Genomic DNA, 21,574 nt, shown 5'->3' with positions numbered 1-21,574 from the left:
GGATAATGAAAGCTCTAAATAAATAGATAAAATATAATTTGGGTGGCCAGTCTGTGGCACTGGCAGTGATGTGGGGTGGATTTTTCCCTAGTGCTTAATTTTTCTGTGGAGATTTTTCCATTGCAAAAGTTCATTAGTAAAAATGAATGGGTACCAATTGCAAGTACAAATGGACATCACTAGGCGCAGGTTAGAGGGCTTTATGGCACTTACGAGTTGGTAGTAATAGTGAAACCTACACTCCCGCCTTCCTACATCCTGTACACCATGCAGCTGCCTGCTCTATGTCTGAGAAATAAATTCCACTGAATTCAATGGGCCTTACTCCCAGGTAAGTGAGTATAGGATTTCAGCCAAAGTAGCAAAAGCATTCCAAGACATAGGGAGCTGCATATGTACTATAACACTGGCATCCTTGAATTGCAGCACACCTGCCAAAAGGTCTGGCCATGACGGGAGGGTAGCCCCTTCAGAGGAAGCTGGAAGTTAGCCTAGCCTTAAATGTTCTGGCAGTGGTGTCAGATCCACTTTTCCATGTAATCACCCAACAGTGCTGCTATAATGCACCATGTTGCATGGTGACATCTTGCTTGGTAATGTTCAAAGGCTTTTAAGCATTCTTGTAATAACTGTCGGATGAACACATAGAAAAACAGCTCCTACTCCATGTCTGTATCAAAAGGGGCACCAGAGTTTTATGAAATGTCCACACACACCCCATTATCTTGGGGCCGATGGTGCTTCAGTCTTTAGTCTGCTGTCATAGAACATGAGGGGACTGGAGAAAAGTTTTTTGCGTGCCTGAGCATAACTGCCTACGTTATGTGGACTATGCGCTAGGATGATATAATACTAGGTTATTCCTTATTGTAACTTAAGCGCAGTGGGGAATAATGGGGGAGAGAGTGACCGCGCTGCTCTTTGTGGAAGCTAATCGCTTCGGTTGTGCATGATGCACTTCTGAACATCTAAGAGTACAGCTGCCCTTAAGCTTCTGTTGTCTCTTTCCTTGTGTGCTTAGTACCGATGTATGCTTTCGTCTCCTTGCTGCTGTTGAACTGTAGTAGAACTAAATTGTGGCATTTGCTTGAATGCTTTAAATCGGTTGTTTTTAGCAGTGGCTGATTTCCATGGCAATATTATGTACATGGCAAATCTGGACCAGTGAGAACTTAACGATGTTTGGAGACGGGGGGAGGGGAAGCTGTTCTTTATTCCCTTCTCCCTTCATGCTTCTGATAGGTCAGCCTGTGGCCATTCTCAAAGGAGGAAAAGCAGCCATGGATGCAGCAGGTCCTTTAGGTTGTAAGATTGTCGATAGGGCCTTATGAATCCCCCCCCCAGTTGTAGGCACTATATGAATAACAGGTGCTGCCACCTGTCCATTCAGTTTGGAATTCCTGGGCTGGCTAGTGTCAGTGATAGCAGCTGAGCTCTGAACCTTCACTGCCCCAGAGGATGGACAGTGGATGAGTTACTCTTCCTCAGGCTAAGGAGGAGGTTGGCTTGCCCAGGGGCAGCACATGGGACTGGAAAGCATGCAGGAGGCCTCTGCTCCTTCCCAGCTTAACCTATGCCGTCTCCTCCATTCCCCAGCTGTTTGGTAGTCAGTGTGTGTAACGACAGACTTGGCTGCTGTGAGAAGCTCAGTGGCTGGAGGCTAGTGTGGACATAATGGCTGTGGTACTATTTTGGGGTGAAGGTATTGGGAAATGGGGAGCTGGCAGGGGGATGTATGGGTTGAGAGGAGAGAGAGTCTCCTTACCTCTTTCTGCTGTGCCTCTTGCTCTTAGCCTTCAGTCTCCATATCAGCTGCTTCTCCACCTGGGATATCCTGGGCCAAGTGGCAGTGGCAAGACCTTTTTTTGGTATGCTGTCTCCATGCAGATAGTGCACATAAGAACATAAGAAGAGCCTGCTGGATCAGGCCAGTGGCCCATCTAGTCCAGCATCCTGTTCTCACAGTGGCCAACCAGGTGCCTGGGGAAAGCCCGCAAGCAGGACCCGAGTGCAAGAACACTCTCCCCTCCTGAGGCTTCCAGCAACTGGTTTTCAGAAGCATGCTGCCTCTGACTAGGGTGGCAGAGCACAGCCATCATGGCTAGTAGCCATTGATAGCCCTGTCCTCCATGAATTTGTCTAATCTTCTTTTAAAGCCATCCAAGCTGGTGGCCATTACTGCATCTTGTGGGAGCAAATTCCATAGTTTGACTATGCGCTGAGTAAAGAAGTACTTCCTTTTGTCTGTCCTGAATCTTCCAACATTCAGCTTCTTTGAGTGTCCACGAGTTCTAGTATTATGAGAGAGGGAGAAGAACTTTCCTCTATCCACTTTCTCAATGCCATGCATAATTTTATACACTTCTATCATGTCTCCTCTGAACCGCCTTTTCTCTAAACTAAAAAGCCCCAAATGCTGTAACCTTTCCTCGTAAGGGAGTCGCTCCATCCCCTTGATCATTCTGGTTGCCCTCTTCTGAACCTTTTCCAACTCTATAATATCCTTTTTGAGATGAGGCGACCAGAACTGTACACAGTATTCCAAATGCGGCCGCATCATAGATTTATACAACGGCATTATGATCTCGGGTGTTTTATTTTCAATACCTTTCCTAATTATCGCTAGCATGGAATTTGCCTTTTTCACAGCTGCCGCACACTGAGTCGACATTTTCATCGTGCTGTCCACTACAACCCCGAGGTCTCTCTCCTGGTCGGTCACCGCCAGTTCAGACCCCATGAGCGTATATGTGAAATTCAGATTTTTTGCTCCAATATGCATAATTTTACACTTGTTTATATTGAATTGCATTTGCCATTTTTCCGCCCATTCACTCAGTTTGGAGAGGTCTTTTTGGAGCTCTTCGCAATCCCTTTTTGTTTTAACAACCCTAAACAATTTAGTGTCGTCAGCAAACTTGGCCACTTCACTGCTCACTCCTAATTCTAGGTCATTAATGAACAAGTTGAAAAGTACAGGTCCCAATACCGATCCTTGAGGGACTCCACTTTCTACAGCCCTCCATTGGGAGAACTGTCAGTTTATTCCTACTCTCTGCTTTCTGCTTCTTAACCAATTCCTTATCCACAAGAGGACCTCTCCTCTTATTCCATGACTGCTAAGCTTCCTCAGAAGCCTTTGGTGAGGTACCTTGTCAAACGCTTTTTGAAAGTCTAAGTACACTATGTCCACTGGATCACCTCTATCTATATGCTTGTTGACACTCTCAAAGAATTCTAATAGGTTACTGAGACAGGACTTTCCCTTGCAGAAGCCATGCTGGCTCTGCTTCAGCAAGACTTGTTCTTCTATGTGCTTAGTTAATCTAGCTTTAATGATACTTTCTACCAGTTTTCCAGGGACAGAAGTTAAGCTAACTGGCCTGTAATTTCCGGGATCCCCTCTGGATCCCTTTTTGAAGATTGGCGTTACATTTGCCACTTTCCAGTCCTCAGGCACGGAGGAGGACCTAAGGGACAAGTTACATATTTTAGTTAGCAGATCAGCAATTTCACATTTGAGTTCTTTGAGAACTCTCGGGTGGATGCCATCCGGGCCCGGTGATTTGTCAGTTTTTATATTGTCCATTAAGCTTAGAACTTCGTCTCTCGTACCACTATTTGTCTCAGTTCCTCAGAATCCCTTCCTGCAAATGTTAGTTCAGGTTCAGGGATCTGCCCTGTATCTTCCACTGTGAAGACAGATGCAAAGAATTCATTTAGCTTCTCTGCAATCTCCTTATCGTTCTTTAGTACACCTTTGACTCCCTTATCATCCAAGGGTCCAATTGTCTCCCTAGATGGTCTCCTGCTTTGAATGTATTTATAGAATTTTTTGTTGTTGGTTTTTATGTTCTTAAGCAATGTGCTCCTCAAAATCTTTTTTAGCATCCCTTATTGTCTTCTTGCATTTCTTTTGCCAGAGTTTATGTTCTTTTTTATTTTCTTCATTCGGACAAGACTTCCATTTTCTGAAGGAAGACTTTTTGCCTCTAAGAGCTTCCTTGACTTTGCTCGTTAACCATGCTGGCATCTTCTTGGCCCTGGCGGTACCTTTTCTGATCTGTGGTATGGACTCCAGTTGAGCTTCTAATATAGTGTTTTTAAACAACTTCCAAGCATTTTCGAGTGATGTGACCCTCTGGACTTTGTTTTTCAGCTTTCTTTTTACCAATCCCCTCATTTTTGTGAAGTTTCCTCTTTTGAAGTCAAATGTGACCGTGTTGGATTTTCTTGGCAATTGGCCAGTTACATGTATGTTTAATTTAATAGCACTGTGGTCACTGCTCCCAATCGGTTCAACAACACTTACATCTCGCACCAGGTCCCGGTCCCCACTGAGGATTAAGTCCAGGGTTGCCGTCCCTCTGGTCGGTTCCATGACCAACTGATCTAGGGAATAGTCATTTAGAATATCTAGAAACTTTGCTTCTTTGTCATGACTGGAACACATATGCAGCCAGTCTATGTCCGGGTAGTTGAAGTCACCCATTACTACCACATTTCCTAGTTTGGATGCTTCCTCAATTTCATATCTCATCTCAAGGTCTCCCTGAGCATTTTGATCAGGGGGACGATAGATCGTTCCCAGTATTAAGTCCCTCCTGGGGCACGGTATCACCACCCACAACGATTCTGTGGAGGAGTCTGCCTCTTTTGGGGTTTCAAGCTTGCTGGATTCAATGCCTTCTTTCACGTATAGAGCGACTCCGCCACCAATACATCCTTCCCTGTCCTTCCAATATAGTTTATATCCAGGGATAACCGTATCCCACTGGTTTTCTCCATTCCACCAGGTCTCGGTTATGCTCACTGTATCAATGCTCTTCTCTAAGACCAAGCACTCCAGTTCTCCCATCTTGGTTCGGAGGCTCCTAGCATTAGCGTACAGGCACTTGTAAGCAGTGTCTCTCTTCAAGTGTCTTTGGCACTTGTGGTTAGGCCTGTGGTAATTTTGCTCTTCTGAATTTATATCCTGTGCCCCTGCTCTCACAATGCCTACTTCTAGGCCTACCCCTTTTAACATTTCATCATTTCTTTGGTTTTTATCCCAGGGGGGAGGTTTATTCCGAACCGGACCTTTCTCAGCTCCTGTCGGGTTTCCCCCCTCAGTCAGTTTAAAAACTGCTCTGCTACCTTTTTAATTTTAAGTGCCAGCAGTCTGGTTCCATTCTGGTTCAAGTGGAGCCCGTCCCTTTTGTACAGGCCCGGCTTGTCCCAAAATGTTCCCCAGTGCCTAACAAATCCGAACCCTTCCACCCGACACCATCATCTCATCCACGCATTGAGACTGCGAAGCTGGGCCTGTCTGGCTGGTCCTGCGCGTGGAACTGGTAGCATTTCAGAGAAAGCCACCTTGGAGGTCCTGGCTTTCAGCATCCTACCTAGCAACCTAAATTTTGCTTCCAGGACCTCACGGCTGCATTTCCCCATGTTGTTGGTGCCAACGTGCACCACGACCACTGGCTCCTTCCCAGCACTGTCTACCAAACTATCTAAATGACAGGCGATATCCGCAACCTTCGCACCAGGCAGGCAAAACACCTTGCGGTCTACACGCCCATCACACACCCCACTGTCTATGTTCCTAATGATCAAATCACCCACTACAAGGATCCCTCCACCCCCTGGAGATATATCCTCGGCACGAGAGGATAGCTGCTCATCCCCCAAGGAATGGGTCCCTTCTAAGGGATCGTTTCCCTCTTCCTCAGGTGGATGCTCTCCTTCCCCAAGACCATCGTTCTCCATGATAGCAGGAGAGCTATCATCGTTGGAGTGGGACACAGCTATAACGTCCCTGACGGCCTCCTCCACACACCTCTCTGCCTCTCTCAGCTTTTCCAGGTCCGCCACCTTGGCCTCAAGGAAATGAAGTCGTTCCCGGAGAGCCAGGAGCTCATTGCACCGAGAGCACACCCACGACTTCTGTCCAACAGGCAGATAGTCGTACATGCTGCAGGCGGTGCAAAACACTGGAAAGCCCCCACACCCCTGCTGGCTTCTTACCTGCATAGTTTTGTTTAAGGTTTATTACGTCAATGGGTTGGAGACTGCGGTTTAGTTGAGGTCAGGGAACAGACGGGCAGAGTGGGGGGCCCTGGCCTCCTCGCTCTGCTGCCGAACTCGCTCTGCTGCTTAACTCGCCTTGACGCTTTGTCAGCTGGGGCCTTGATGCTTCGTCAGATTGACCCAAAACAGCCTGTACAGCTGCTGCCCACTCAGTCCCTTTTGTAATCCCCTTGTAAAAGGAGCGTGGGTAAAGTAGGAAGGCTGGAGCGAAAACAGGTTTCTGGTGTCTGTTTCTTTCCAGTCACCATAGCAGGTCCATTGGTAATGCATATGGCAGTGGTGGGGAGCCACTGACCCTCCAGATATTGTTGGACTCCAGTTCCCATCAGCTCTAGCTAGCATGGCCAGGAATGATGGGAGTCGTAATCCAACAACATCTGGCGGCTACAAGTTTACCACACTGACACATGGTCTAGGCTCCATTTTGAGGACAGTCCAGGAGGCTTGAGGAGCAGTGTACGTGTTCTAGCTTTGGGCTTATTTATTTGGAAGGGCTTGCAGAGGGAGAAGACTGTTGTGCATACTGCTGTGTTACCAATTGCTATGAATAGTATGTAAAGCCCCCACCTCCAAGTTCCTTCATGCTGTTTCCATTTGTTTAAAAATTACTTGAAAACCAATAATGGATTATTACTGGTCTTAAGACACCTACACGTAGTTACAGAGGGAAAAAACTTTTGTATAAGCTGTAGATATAAATATCTTCAGCTTAGTATGAATCAAAATTGCTTTTTTAAAAACAGGACTGCTCTTTTTAGTATATATGAACACTTGGATCTCAAACTTGCCCGTGCATTGAAATAAGATTTAGAAGATTGTACCCTTGAAATCTCACTAATTTGCTATGAAGTTTGTTATACAAAAGTGAATGGAAAATTTCAGAAGGCAACCTATAGAAGCTACAGCAATCATTTGCTACCCCCACACCCCACGTAATAGTGCTATATAGCAGAAGAGTCTGTAAAGGAAACTTGACCGTTTCAGTTTTGTATATAGAAAGCACAGTGTGGAAACACGTTCTGAAACTGTGATTTTTGGTGTCTTCGCAGTAAGCGGCTTCTTTGTGATGTGGTGATTGTTGCTGAAGACGTTGAGATCGAAGCCCATCGTGTTGTCCTAGCAGCCTGCAGTCCATATTTCTGTGCAATGTTTACAGGTAACTTTGTGCCTCCAAGCAAAGAACTATTGCCTGCTAGTTAAAATATATTTAGAGCCAAACTACGTGTTGGTGCTAATACTAGTGTGGGCTGCAGATGCTGAGATGCAGATTGTTTCACCTCTAGCTGGTGTACATAAGTGTTGGGAGTATAGCCCTGGACGTTTCTTACAGGTGTTCTCCATAAAAAGGGAAAACAAACATCAGGCTTATGCTTTTCTACATGAACAGATATTCGTGAACATTTCCAGATAATTACTCCTGGCTTAGGAGGGTTGTGCCCTGGACTTTAGATTGTACTGATGTTACAAACCTGAGTAATTTTCATAATGGAGCCTTGGGGGAGCCTTTCACATTAAGGCTGCCGTGGGTCAGGACTGAAGTCCATAGGGGATCCTCAATCTGGGATTTTGAGGGGTGTTGGATGGGAATTCAGCCTGTGTGCCACCACCAAGCTCTGGCCAATGAAAGGAACTACAATAATACCAGCAAGAAAGCCTCTTGATAGCGATGGGCTAAAGCAGGCCATAATGCCTGACTCGTACAAAAAGATTTTAGCTAAGGCTTGCTTTCTGATTTAAGCACCAAGGTGACTCTGCTGCTGCTGGCTCCTGCAAAAACACTGTATCTTTACTTTGCCCCTGATTTGCTCTCCCTTCCTTTGTCTTGCCCCACCTCCTCTTTGTAGCAGCTTTAATGTGTAAACTGGTCCTTATGACTTTTGCTAAAAGAAAACAGAAGAAACTGCATGGGGTATAACACACATATTGCAATGAATGTTTTGCAGACAGCAGTTTGGTTATTAACTTAAATGTGGAAGTATATAGTATCAATAATTTCACCACAGATAGTTTACTTTTCAGGTAAGGTGCGATTTTTCTGCTTTCACAATGATTATTGCTGTTGCAAATAATACAATTGTGTTTTGTTGTTTAGATAAGCAGGAAGTGACAAAATACACACTTGTGTACTTGTCACGTGACAAATTACATGTGGGGTTCATGCAGGGTTTTTTACGTTGGAAAAATGCCTTCTCTTGTGTGAAGTGGCCCTTAGACACAGAAAAATGCTAGTTTAAAGTGTATTTTACTAGCTATGCTTATACTAGTTCAGTTTGATTTCAGCAAAGTGGAATTGTAGGTAGAGACTGAAATTAGTGACCAGGAAGTAATGGCCCATCACAGGGCCTGGCTCTTGAAGTGCACCTTCTGGCCCCTGGGTGACCTAATTCTCACAGTCACTGGGGGACTTTAAAGTGAGGTGCACAGTGGCAATTTCATTATTGAACTTTAAACTGGAAATAAGAGAGAGGAAGGGAAAGCCATGTCTTAGTTGCCATGCTATCATACAAGTGTCCCTTATTGCTTCTTGATTAACAAGAACAGGGCTGGCTCCAGGCATGCTGGGGCCCTTGGGCATCAGCTTGCCCTGGGCCTTGGCGTGTGTATGTGTGCACGCACGCACGCACGCACACACGTACGCAGCCCCCACAGCTACCTGTCTGCTGTCTTTTACCATTGCCCTTAACGAAGATGGCGGCCACAGTTTCCCTAAGGGGATGACGCCTCCGCTGCCATCTTTGTTGATGGCACACGTGCGTGCTATGCACTCACATCTCTGCCATCAACTAAGATGGCGGCAAGGGCTTCAGTACCTTAGGGAAACTGCGGCTGCCATCTTTGTTAAGGGCAATGGTAAAAGACAGCAGACAGGTAGGTGGGGGGGCACGGATCACAGAAGGGGAGCGGAGGGGCAGCTGAGGGGCCCCCTGTAGCTCCAGGGGCCATTGGGCCAGTGCCCCACCTGGCCGCCCTTTAGAACCGGCCCTGAACAAGAAGCTAAATTAGTAGATGCTTGTGTGATTGCCAAGCATTGACACATGTGATTGCCAAGCATTGACACATGTGATTGCCGCTGTTTCATCCCCTCTCTTTTTAATGGCTGCTAGGGCAGCCAGTGTGAATTTGGACAGGAAAGAGGCTGCTGCTACATCTTAGTTTAAAATTCTCTAATAGGCAAAAAACCCTTGCGGTTTAACAATGTACCTATAGCCAACAGATATTTCTATCAAACTTTGAAAAGCAGGAAATTCGGCAGCTGTAGGGAATGCACCAGGGGAGCAGGCGACTTGACCTCCTCTCTGAGATACTGTACTGCCCTATAAATTTGTAAAAATTTGGATTGGTCTTTCACAGTCAAATCCACTTCTTGTGTATCTTGGAAGAATTTGGTAACATGTCCCTCTGAGTATATGATGAGTGGTGGCAACACCTGCAATCAGACCAAATAATAGAAACAAGACATGTGCTGTGCTGATCTTGTTTTAGCAGGGAGGAAGCAACAATATTAAGACAGATGATATGGTTCAGATACTCACTTTAAATATGTTTGATTTACTTTGAAAGTTTAGTGACGTTTCCTATAGTAAATCATTTTCTTTTGCTTCTGTTTCTGTGAATATGTGAAGTACAGCAACACTTTGCATAATTTACACTAAAAAACCTTTTTGCCTATTAATGAATTTTTCTCTCCTTTTTAATCCAGAGTAAGAAATGGGATCCTGTGCAAGTTTGCTGAGAATCGACTGATCATTTGCATGCTTATTGGGTTCAGTGGGATTTACTGCAGTGCAATCATGCTTAGGATAGGTGAAACTGACCACAGGGGAGGAGGGGAAGAGGGAGGGAGGGCTGGAGTGGGCAGAAGGGGAGGGGGAGGGGAAAGGCAGGTGTGATCATTTGCATGTTTATTGAGTTCAGAGGGATTTACTTCTGTGCAATCATGCTTAGGATAGGTAAAACTGACCATGGGGGAGGAGGAGGAGAAGGGGAGAGGAGGGGAGGAGGAAGGGGGAGGGGAGGGGAAAGGAGGGGGAGGGGATTGGAAGGGATGGGAAGGGGCGAGAGAGATGAGATAGGAGGGAGGAAGAAGGAAGGGCAGCTTTGATCATTTGCATGCTTTTTGAGTTCAGTGGGATTTACTCCTGTACAATCATGCTTAAGATAGGTGAAACTGACCTGGGGGGGGAGCAGGGGAGAGGAGCAGGGGGAATGAGGAGAGAAGGGGAGGGGTAGAGAGTAAGGTAGAGGGGAGGAGATTGGGTGGGCGGGCACTGGCCAGAGGGAAACCCCCTTTCCGAAAGGAAAACATTGCAAACAGTATCATTATTTTTCAGGGTTTCCCCTACCTGTTTATTCTACAGCAGACGCATGTAGTCTCCCAGCCAAATTTAAACCAAAACTGTTATTGGCCACATCTGCATCAGACCTTTATTTCACTTTAGAGAGTCATGGCTTCCCCCAAAGAATCCTGGGAAGTGTAGTTAGTGAAGGGTGCTGAGAATTGCTAGGAGACACCCTATTCCCCTTGCAGAGCTACAATCCCCAGACGAGGAGCTGACCACTGGAGCTTTGTGAGGGGAACACAGACAACATTTCCCAGGATTTTGGGTGGGAACCCATGACTGTCTCAAATGAAATAAATGCCTGGCATGGGTATGGTTCCCTGATTAGCCAAGCCAAACAGCTGTGTCTCTGACTTTTAGAACACTGATATTTGGTTCTTACTGAGCATGCCCATGCTTATCATTGACTCCAATGTTAAATTTCTTAAATTAATTAAAAATCAGCCAGGCTTTTTTTGTCATTCTTAAAGTGCAGAAGATGAAGGTCAGAGTATGGGACAAAGTAAGTAATAGGATTACATGTACTCTGTGAACATGGCTGATTTTTAATTTCAACAGATTATGAGACTACTGACAGAAAAAAGTCCAACAGGGGCCTGGATTTCCCCCCTTGTTTTACACATGTGTATCACCTTGAAAACTTAAAGGGTTGTTAAGTGTTTCTGAGTTCAGGACTGTAAGGTTTTGTTTTGAAATGAGCTTATGGGAAACATCAGAATGGCATGGGGGTATTTTCAATTTCAGTTGCAGAATGCAAAAAATCCATGCTGGCTATAGTCTACAGCCAGTCTTGTGGCTGTATAATGGCAGGAACAGAGGAGGAACTCAGTGGTAATACATATGCTTTGCATGCCAGCATTCGTGGGTTCAGTCCCCAGCATCTCCAGTTAAATGGATCAGGTGACGACAACAGACCCTTCCTTGCCTGAGTCCCTGAGGAGCTGCTGCCAGTCAGAGAAGACAATAGTGGGCTACATGGACAAATAGTGTGATTGTGTATAAGGCAGCTTCTTAGGTTCCTTGTTAAGAGCCTAGTGCTTCTTCCACTAGGGATGAGGTTGAGGAAAGCTGTGACCGCTCAGTTCAGTGGTTGGCCCACGGACCAATTCAGTGCTGATTTAGTTGCTGAGCTCTTACCTTCAGCCAGCTAAGAAAACAAAGTAACAGGAGAAGTTTCATAAAATCTGGAATCAGGCTTTCAAACACAACTGATCCAAAGTAGAGCTACGTTATTGTATGAATATATCAAATACGCAACTAGTTCCAAGAGCCTTGCCTGACATCATTTCTCTCTCTAGCATTTATAAAGAAGAGCCAGCAAAAAATAAGTGCTGCGTGAGCTCAGACGCCCACCCTCAAGCTGCTTCCTCCATGGGGTGGCAGCTTGTGCAAAAAATAAAAAGATTGCAAAATCTTTCTGCTTAGTAAGAGGGCAAATTGAAGCTTCTTTGCTACAGCCTAAAGCCCCTACCTACATCCAGGACTGTTATCTATTTCACAATTATGTGATCACACCATGCATTCACTACTGGTTTGCCCGTAACATTAAATCATAGGTGGTTGTGTTTTTTTAACCCTATGGTTTAATGAGCATGGGTGCTTTGTTCCTCTCTTACTCTTGGCTGTGCCATGTGGGGGAGGAAAGAAGTCATACACAAAGCAGACTCTGGGTTGTCATGATATATGAACCCAAACAAATAGTGAGATTTAAGCCAAGAACAAACCTTGGTTTCCAGTTGTGATTTGTTTGGAGAAAAACAAGCCACAAGCCTGAGTTCACACATAATGGCAAGCCAGACTCTGGTTTGTACATGGTTTCTTTCCTCCTCCAGGTGGCACAGTCAGGAGCAGGGGAAGAGCAAAGCACCCATGCTAATTAAACTATGGTTTATATTAAAGTATGGTTTAACGTTGTGTGCAAATTGGACCAGATTTCTGCTGCTTTAGCTCTTTGACATTCTCCCCCCCTTTTCCCCCCTGTTTTTTTTTAAAGTCAGCTTACCAGTTCTTAAGGCTGTTCCAGTTCAATGCAGTCAACTTACTATGTGGAAAATCTGTGGACATTTTCCTGTTTCTTAAATATATAAGCAATATACACAGCTCTATAGCAGCTAGTTCAGTTGCTGTAGAGCAGGAGTAGCTGATGTGGTGCCCTCCTAGTGTTGTTGGAATACAACACCCATCATCTCTGATCAATGGCCATCCTGGCTGGGTCTGATGGTAGTTGGAGCCCACAACATCTGCAGGGCACTATGTCGATTGCTCCTGCAATAGAGCAAAGAAGTTCGTTCTACCTGTCCCTCCATAGATTGCTGTATCCCTAATTCCATCTATGGAAGTTGACAATTTAGTCTTTTCTTGCCATCTTAAAAAAATCACTCAAACTGATAATGGTGGTGTTTGCGTTGGTTTCCAAATATTATGTGCATGTTTTGGTTTGGCTGTATTTTTTAGTGGTTCCTGTGTTGTGCACTGCCCCTGAAAAAATGAATGGAAAAGTCCCCTAAATAGTTCAGTTTTTGGGTGGCCAGGTGAAAAAGAGGACAGGACTTCTGCACCTTTAATGGTTGTGTGGAAGATGAAATTGGCTGGTGTAGCTTGCATGGCAGGCTATACCTGCTGACATTCCTTATTCCAACTGTTGAAGGTGCAAGAACCCTGTCCTTATTTTTTTACCTGGTCACCCTATTTACCTGAAACAGTAAATTGTCATACATATGAACTAAATATGACTTCAGATGTACAGTATGATTTCTTGGTGAAGAAAAAAAAGTCCATACCTTCAAACTTATCAAAACATAAATGATATTTTAATGTTTATCTCATGAGTATTCAGTCTTTTAAAAATATATAAGTAACACCTGGTATTTTGCAATGTGAAAAAGCAGGGATGATGAACTACTCCTTAAAACAGATGGTGAACCTGTGGCCCTCCAGATGTTGTTGAACTCCAATTCCCATCAGCCCCATCCAACATGGCCAGTGGTCACGGATGATGGGAACTGGAGTCATGAAACACTAGCCATGAAACACTGTCACTTGGAGGAGAATTGAGAAGATGCCCTGGATGCAGATGACCACCCTACCATGTGGCAAATGTAGGGAAACCTTACTAATTGGTAAAGGCTGCAGTGGAACTGAAACTTGCCAATGTGATACTGGTAGAACTCATAACAGGAAGCTGCTATTTGAATGTGCAGCTTTCACCATGCTACCTCCTATTTTTTCACATGTAAACAGCTAAAAGTCATTCAAAAGTACATACATCTGGACATTCTATACAACTTGCAGTGTACACAAGATACTTTGGCCTGCCTCAAAATAGAAGTACTTTCAAGTGGAATGTGCTACAACAAAACATTCACTGGATCTTAAAATAAGTGCAAGTTATCAATTATTTTTGTAGGGAAGTTTTCTTCAAAGGAACCCAGTTACCTGTTAACTTCTTTTCTTTTTAAGAATATAGAAAAGGGAATAAGGAACTTTTCTGGCTTTCTTCAAGGAGGAGCAGCAGCTGATATCGAACAGGACCAACTATTATAAAACATACTGTTAACAAATAGAAAAGTGCCAAAGAGATTGTTCAAAATAACATGGAAAGTTGCACTAATACACTTGGGAGTATTTCATAGACCTGGAGAAATGGACTCTGTGTTTAAAGTGTACTAAAGGTGTTTTTTTAAGAGGGACAGGTAGAAAATTCTCCCATGTGCTCAATAAACTATTTTCAATTAGTTTTAAAACTGAATTTCAGGAGATATGACTGAAAGCAAAGCAAAGAAGATTGAGATCAAAGACGTTGATGGGCTAACCTTAAGCAAGCTGATTGATTACATCTACACAGCTGAGATAGAGGTCACAGAAGAAAATGTTCAGGTGAGGAAGAGCTTAAAAGAGTCTTATTGGTGGTGGCTCCCTTTCTTAGCAGCTCCATGACACCCTCTTTTTATCCACTTTTAAATGCGCTTTGAATTTTTTATTTTACAAGGTTTTCCTTGAGTGATTTTCTGCTAGTTCTTCTTTTTCTTATTTGTCAAAATTTTATTTGAGTTATTTTAATTGTTTTGTTCATGCTTTAGTGTTTTATGTATATAAGCTGCCTTGGAAGTTTTTCATTTTTAAAGATGGTATACAAATGATTTAAAAATAAATAAAAGATTGTCTGGTAATTGAAATTAGAGCTCTCTCTGGATGTACTTGGAATCTTAAGTCAAACCCACCATCATTATCGCCATTATGTACAGCAAGAACAGTTCATAAAATTTATTTATAACATTATATATGTCCCACACTTCTGGCCTAAAAAGAGCCTTTTCTGGATAGTGGGGCATATTGTAATTGAACGGCAAGCTTGATGTTAAAAGGTAGCTTTCTATATGCTTATGAAGGAGTAAGCCTAGTAAGCGGGAATTGCTTCTGAGTTAAGATGCACAGGATTGCACTTTTGCTGTTTTTTTCATCAGAAGACTTTACATCAAGGGTAGCCAGCTTGATTCCCCCCAGATGCTGTGAACGAGAATTCCTATCAGCTCCAGTCAGCATGGCCAGTAGCCAGGGATTGTGGGACTTGTCGGCAGAAACATCTGGAGGGCACCTTGTTGGCTATCACTGCTTTACATAATCAACAGAGCCCTCTGAGTTGCCTTAGAATAGACCATTGATAGACCTATACTAATTTGGTATTGTCACTTCTGACTGCCAGTGGCTCTCTAGGTTTTCTGTTAGAGGTCTTTCCTATCCAGCTACCATCTCAGACTCTTTTAACTGGATATGCCAGGACTGACCCTGGGGTTTTCTGTGCAAAGTATATGCTCCCCATGATCAAGGAGTTGTTGCTACTGATCATCTTCATGTTATTAATTTGTCCACACCACCTGTCAATCAGCTATTCTGTGTGTGTCTCCAGAAGGAAAAGTTCTATTAAATGAAATGTACCAACACAAATAATATTTGTAACATCCAAAGTTTATAGATTGGTCCTGAATAGAAGGATAGTATTTAGATTACTAACAGAGCAATACAACTTTCTGGGGGCGGGTGGAAGGGGTCGCCACATCTAACTGCCACTAGGAAACCACATGGAGGGGAGGATGCTGGCTGCACTGGAAGGGTGCAGCAGAAGGAAACAAAATACATGTTTCCTTCTGCCACCCCTTTTCCCAGTGTACTGGCTGCTGAGACGGAGGGCTGCGGGAGGGAGCTGGATGGGACCTGAATATCAGGTAAGTCGGCCCCTCCTCTGACAAGACCTCTTTTGCAGGCATTTCGCTGGCTTCTGCCGGCTTCTCTTATGCTGGGCTGGGCTTGGCTTCTGGCTGGGCCTGGCTGAGGGACATATGACCGCATAGCCTGGTTGAGCCAGGACCCAAATGACTCAGGCAGAGGTCTGCCATATCTAACTCCCCTCAGCCCAGTGTAAATGTAAGTTGGATTGCACCCTAAATCAGGTTTCTGCATATGGACTATTCTTTTTGGCAATATTTTCAGACGGGTGAAGTGTTTGATTTCCTGATGCCAATCCTTTTGTATTCTCTAAACAACTGGGGCGAGATGGTGTCTAGGTTGCTAGAAAACAGGAAATTTAGCATCTCATTTTAATTTCCTGAGTGTTTCATTACAAGATTATGGATATGTAGAGCTTTGAAAAAACTAGGAATACATCTACATTTTCTTAGAACATATACACATGGTAACTTGTGTTTTCTTTCAAAATTTATTTAATTTGCATACCGCTTCATACTTGAAAAAAGCTTCTAAGAGGTTTACAGTGTTGGGAAAAAAATCAAACCAAATTACACATTTAAAACAATACAAAATGTTTAAAAGAAACCATCTTAAACATTAACATCTTAACATTAACAATAAACATCATAAGAACCAAATTACACATTTAAGACAATACAAAACATTTTTTTTAAAAAATCTTAAAACATTAATATAAACTAAAATAACTAACATAATAAATCATCATCACTACTAACAGATTAAAACACAAATATACCAGGAAGACAAACAACCCCACCCACCAAACACACAAGTGTGTATGTACCGGTAGCAGCATCACTCCCACTTCTGCTGCTACTACTCCAACTTGCGTTCTCACCAAAAGGTGGGGCAACATGACACATTCCCTACCCCCACACAACACCCATAACAATGGAGTAGCACCATCCTTGAGGATAATGCTGAAAGTGATCTGCAGTAACACAAGTTGTATGTCCATGGACGGGGATTTAAAGATGCATTGTGTTGAAACCATCCAGCTACTATATTTTTCTTCCCCACCAGTAAGCTGGCACTCTCCATTAATGCCTTATAGGCCAGAATCTTGTGCTCCCGATGCTAGTTCCTGGCTGAGAGCTGCAGGACAAGAGCCCTTTTGCTCTCGGCAAGGGCTCGCATCCTTGCCAGGCAGGAGTTTAAATAGGTACCTGGAGAGAGGGGAAAAACACAGCCTTCAGCCAGGGTCCCAGCTGCACCTCCTTTCACTAACACACACACTACCAGCCCCACCCTGCTCTGTGTACATGAAAATGTGTGCTCATCTAGTTCATAGCACATTTGGTAAAAATAGATAGTAATTTCTTGGAATTCATAGATGTTTCAGTAATTGAAGACAGACAGTATAAATCTTTTCTCCTGCATAATTTCCCCCCTGCAACTTTTAGAAACACAGAATGCATTTTGGAAGTACACAATGTAAAACTTGAATGAGAATGAAAATGACTATTGGGTTAGTTTAGTTGTTCAAGCAAAATTTCAGTCCTCATAGAATTTGATACAGATAAAGGGAGATGAAAGCAACAGAGTTCAAATGAATCTTCCACCCTACAGCATACCTTCTGTGGGCTGTTTCAGTTTTTACTTAGGGCAGCTTGTGGTCACTTGTGGAATGCCCTTGGGAAGAGAAATGAGTTGCCACTCTAGCCAGTGCTGCTCAGATGGACCATGTACTTTGACTTAGAAGGTTCCACCCGTGGCATGATATCTCTAGTTGAAAAGATCAAGTAGGAGTTGATGGAAAAGACCTCTGCCTGGAAAGCTGCCAGTTGGAACAGACAATGCAGCACTAGATGGACCAGCGATACAACATGAGGCAGTTTCTTTTAGATTATCCTGCAATCTTAAAGGTATGTCTTGGTGATGGTGGAAGTTGTTTATGTAAAACAATTATAAGGTGCCCTTTCAAGAATAAAAACTTAAGTTCTGGCTTTTTTCACTGTCTCATTAACTTGCTCACAACAATAAATGACTCCCATGAGTGACGTAAGTGGCCAAAGCAATAGGTCTTAAGTCTTCCACCGAACTGAGCATTAAGGACAGCATGAAGTTCTGACCCCTCCACATTCCTGGTTTAAATTACCTTCCTTTGCCTTCTCCCTCTCTCTGATGCCCTGGTCTATGGCAATCTAGTTAAATTAACTTTCTCAAATGTTACGCTTCAGTAATCTGTGTGGGTTTTTCTTTTGGAAAAAGCAATTTCTTGACTTGAGAATGGTGCTATATTTCTGTCTATAGCAGTTTCAAATCAATTGGAAAACCGTGGATTAAGCAGGTTCAGTAAATAATTCAGAGCTTGAGTCAGCTGATGAGGGAGTAGAGGTGAATGAGTAAAAATGAGATCTGCAGCATTTCATTAAAAAGCTCCCAAACCACTCAACCAGTTTGCTTATTAGATATCATTTGAAAGGCCATGATGCCAGCATTTAAAATGGTCTAGTTTAACAGAAGTTGCTCATTGATCTTCCCATAGCACTTTGTTCCCTAGTTGTCGGCTGCTCAGCATTCCTTTGATATTAGAGTGCCAGGCTCTCTAATGTTATATCTTCCTGCCCAGACCCATTGTGACATCAGAGCAGATCACCCAATGGATCAAGAGAAGCAGGGTAGCCAGAGAAATCAGATGACTGCCACAGCTACTGTGTGCTGTATTCTGGAGACTTTAGGGGACTGTTCCTTGGCCAGTGTCCTAATAAGAACACTTTGGAGTCTGTGTAAAAAGCTCAGCAAAAATGAAGGCCATGGTATATGCTATCATTTTATCCCATGATTGAAACTGTGTTCTTACATGGAGTATCTTTCAAGGATCACAAGCACATCAAGTACCCATGTGCACCATGGCTGAGTTTGTTGAAGGTTTGTGGATTGGGAGAAGTCGTAGCTCAGTGGCTGAGCATAATGCTTTGCACACAGAAGGTTCTAGGATTAATTTCCAGCATCTCCCAGTGGAAAGAGTCTCATGTAGGAGAGCTGGGAAAGACCCCTGCCTGAGATCCAGCCATCATCCATCGGAGCAGACACATTGGGTTAGATGTACCAATGGTCCGATTTGGAAAAAGGCAGCTTTGTATGCTTGCATCACCTCATCCATCTTTTTGATGGATGGGTATTTGAGATACATGACCAGTGTTTGGTTTGAAGGGGGGGGGATGAGAGGACAGAGACCCAAATTTATCTGAAAGTCCCCCCCCCAAATACTAGAGAAGTTTTGAGGGCAGGCTGTGGTTACACAGAACTGTGTGGGATAAACTCTGCACTTTCTCAGAGGAACTCTTAGCATTAATAACACATTAAGGAGTGGTTCTTGGAACTGAAAAAGGTTTTGGGACTGAGTTATGGGGACCCCAGGCAATCTGTAACCCAAATTAAGTTTCTCATGTATCATAGCGTAAGGCTCCCTCATGTTGTCTTGCAATAACTTCTAAAATGACTAAAATATACAAAAAAATCTTATTGCCTCCCTACCAGGTTATAAAAATGAAGTAGAACACTTTTATGGCAGGGATAACCAATGTGTTATAATTCACATCTGGAGGGCACAACAATGAATGCCTCTGTCTTATGATATGTTAAATGTACCAAGCTCACCAATTCAGGAGAATGTAGAAATTAAAATAGATATAAAATAATTTGTTTGCTGGAAATAGGCAAATGTAGATGTTAAAGATTATTCCCAAATTTTCTGGGAGATCTGAAATATTTCTGTATTCATATGTTATATTTTTGCAATGTATTAAATCATTAATTTATAAAAAAAATAATCCAAAATGTAGCAGTTTTCCTAGATTGTAGATACAGCTGATTATAGTAGCAGAGATAACAACCCTTGTTGTATTACAACTGTATAACTAGAAATCATGATCTAAGGATGGAACACCCTTTTCCACACACATTCAAGTAATAAAAGCCAAATTGCTTGGAAAAAGGACTTTTAAGGGAAATTCTCTCTCTCAAATTGTTTTTTCTCCTTGGAGTTCTGTCAGATTTGCATTTGTCTGTCTGTGAATCATGTAGGTTAGTTACAACAAACCAAACAAATGTGCTCTTTAACTGGTCTTCATATTAATTAAATTAAGCACCCGGGTCAAATCAGTTGTATTTCATTAAATGGTAGGGGCCCATCTGTATTTTGATAGAGTTAGGATTTAGCCCTTGTTATGTGAGCAGGCTGAGAGTTTTCCTGAAGTTAAAGATATCATGAGCTGTGTTTTTTCTGTTTTAATGGAGAGGCTTGCAGTGGAAAGATCCTATGGATTCACTTGCAATGCATTTATATATTTAAACCATTGGAATAATGATACTGCTTGTCTTTCAAAGTTTTTTTACTGGAAATGTGGCAGATCAATGCCACTTATTCCCAGCGGCCACTGCCCTGCTGTTAAAGCAAGTATTCCCGACCCAATCTAAGTTCCATCACTGCTCAATAATTGTATCAAGTGCTGTAGAGCAAGGACCCTTTGGTTCCAGAGAGAAATTATTATCTCATATATAATACTTTAGAAGCATTCCACATGCAGTGCATTAGTAATCTTATAAGACACACCTTTAAGGTAATTCATTATTACTGTGCTCGTATTGAGGGGGTTGGGTGGGGAGGAGTGGTGAAGCTAAGAGAAAATGGTCTGGTTCAGGCATCAGAACCAAACCATGTTTTGTATATTGGCACTGTGCCTTCTGATCTCATACACCCCCTCTCTTTCTTTTTGATTCCCAGTAGCTACAGTTTGTAATTTTATTGCAAATATGCTGACCATAGTAAGCCATAGTTCTTATCCAAAGCAGAACTGGAATCCCAAGTCAACCTGTGGTTTCCAATCCTTGTTTGGATGCAAAATGTGGGTTTGCAGTAAACTATAATTTACCTGATTTGTATGTCATGGAACACTATAGTTGTTATTTGTTTGAAAGCTTTTCTAAACATTGTAAAATCGCTAAGCAATATACCAAAATACATTATAAAAACAATAAAACAGTATTATAGAAACAGATAAAAGCAGGAATTCAGTAATAACAGGGTCCACTCTCGTGAGTCAGGAAAGGCCTAGTTCAGTTATCATGAGCCAGGGAGGAAGCTGGATTGCACAAGAAGAGAAAGGGGAGAGTGAGCCTGAGGTACCGCTCTGATGGGCAGATCGGGCCATCTTTCTAGCAAGAAGCAAGACTTTGTGGTCCACAGATAATTAATCACTTGTAGGGCTCATCCTATGACTGTATAATCTGCAGTGTTATTGCTTTGTGTCCTCATTGATTCACTGTGGTCCATATGACGTTGCAAGCTAGTACGGATTTTCGCATTCACAAAACGATAATCAATCTCATTAACATCCATGTGTTCAGACGCAATGCTGTAGACTTTTCTGCTATAGGCTGTCCATGGGCCTTCCTCTGTCATATGCCAAGCCCCCTGTCTTCTTCCCCCCTTTTAGCCTGTTGCATTTCTAGTACTGAAGTTGGATCTACCCTCTGCCCACCCTTCCTCCTCCTTCCTTACAGTTCATTCCTGCTTCTGGTACTGAACTGGGTTACTTCCTCCTCCTCGCTTCTACAACTGTATCGCATTGGTTTTTTTTTTTTTTTAAACTATTATTTTTTGATCAAATGTAAAATCAAATTTAATGAATAATATTTCCATTTAAGTTATTTTGCGATATTACTCAAACAATTCATTGAAAATACGGAGTTTAAAGGAGTTTTTAAACTGAGTTTCCTTGGGTTGATGGGGGAAAGGGTGGGGGGAGAAGGGGCAAGCTCTAGTACTTTAATACAGCATTGATCTTGCAACTGATTCAGCAGCAGGCAAAGCCTCTCTTTTTCTGCGCAACAGCTGATGGGGATGGGAGGGGGAGCCAAACATACCAAAGGGCCTGGCAGCCCAGATCTCT

At 43.1% G+C, this 21,574-nt stretch overlaps 1 protein-coding gene across 3 annotated transcripts in view; it reads left to right on the top strand.

Moving 5' to 3' along the window:
• KLHL3 (kelch like family member 3) overlaps window positions 1–21,574 on the top strand; it is a 67,092-nt gene that overhangs the window by 13,564 nt on the left and 31,954 nt on the right. For all 3 annotated transcript variants that reach the window (XM_061617208.1, XM_061617205.1, XM_061617206.1), the window contains 2 exons: window positions 7,122–7,228; window positions 14,167–14,288. In XM_061617208.1, the coding sequence (XP_061473192.1) occupies window positions 7,219–7,228; window positions 14,167–14,288 (132 nt within the window). In that variant the 5' untranslated portion in view covers window positions 7,122–7,218. The remainder of the gene's footprint in view (window positions 1–7,121; window positions 7,229–14,166; window positions 14,289–21,574) is intronic.

The sequence above is a fragment of the Rhineura floridana genome, chromosome 3 (genome assembly GCF_030035675.1).
Source record: "Rhineura floridana isolate rRhiFlo1 chromosome 3, rRhiFlo1.hap2, whole genome shotgun sequence".
Classification (NCBI taxonomy): domain Eukaryota; kingdom Metazoa; phylum Chordata; class Lepidosauria; order Squamata; family Rhineuridae; genus Rhineura; species Rhineura floridana.
The sequence above is the reverse complement of the archived record's forward strand: the minus strand, read 5'-3'. Positions and strand labels throughout refer to the sequence as shown.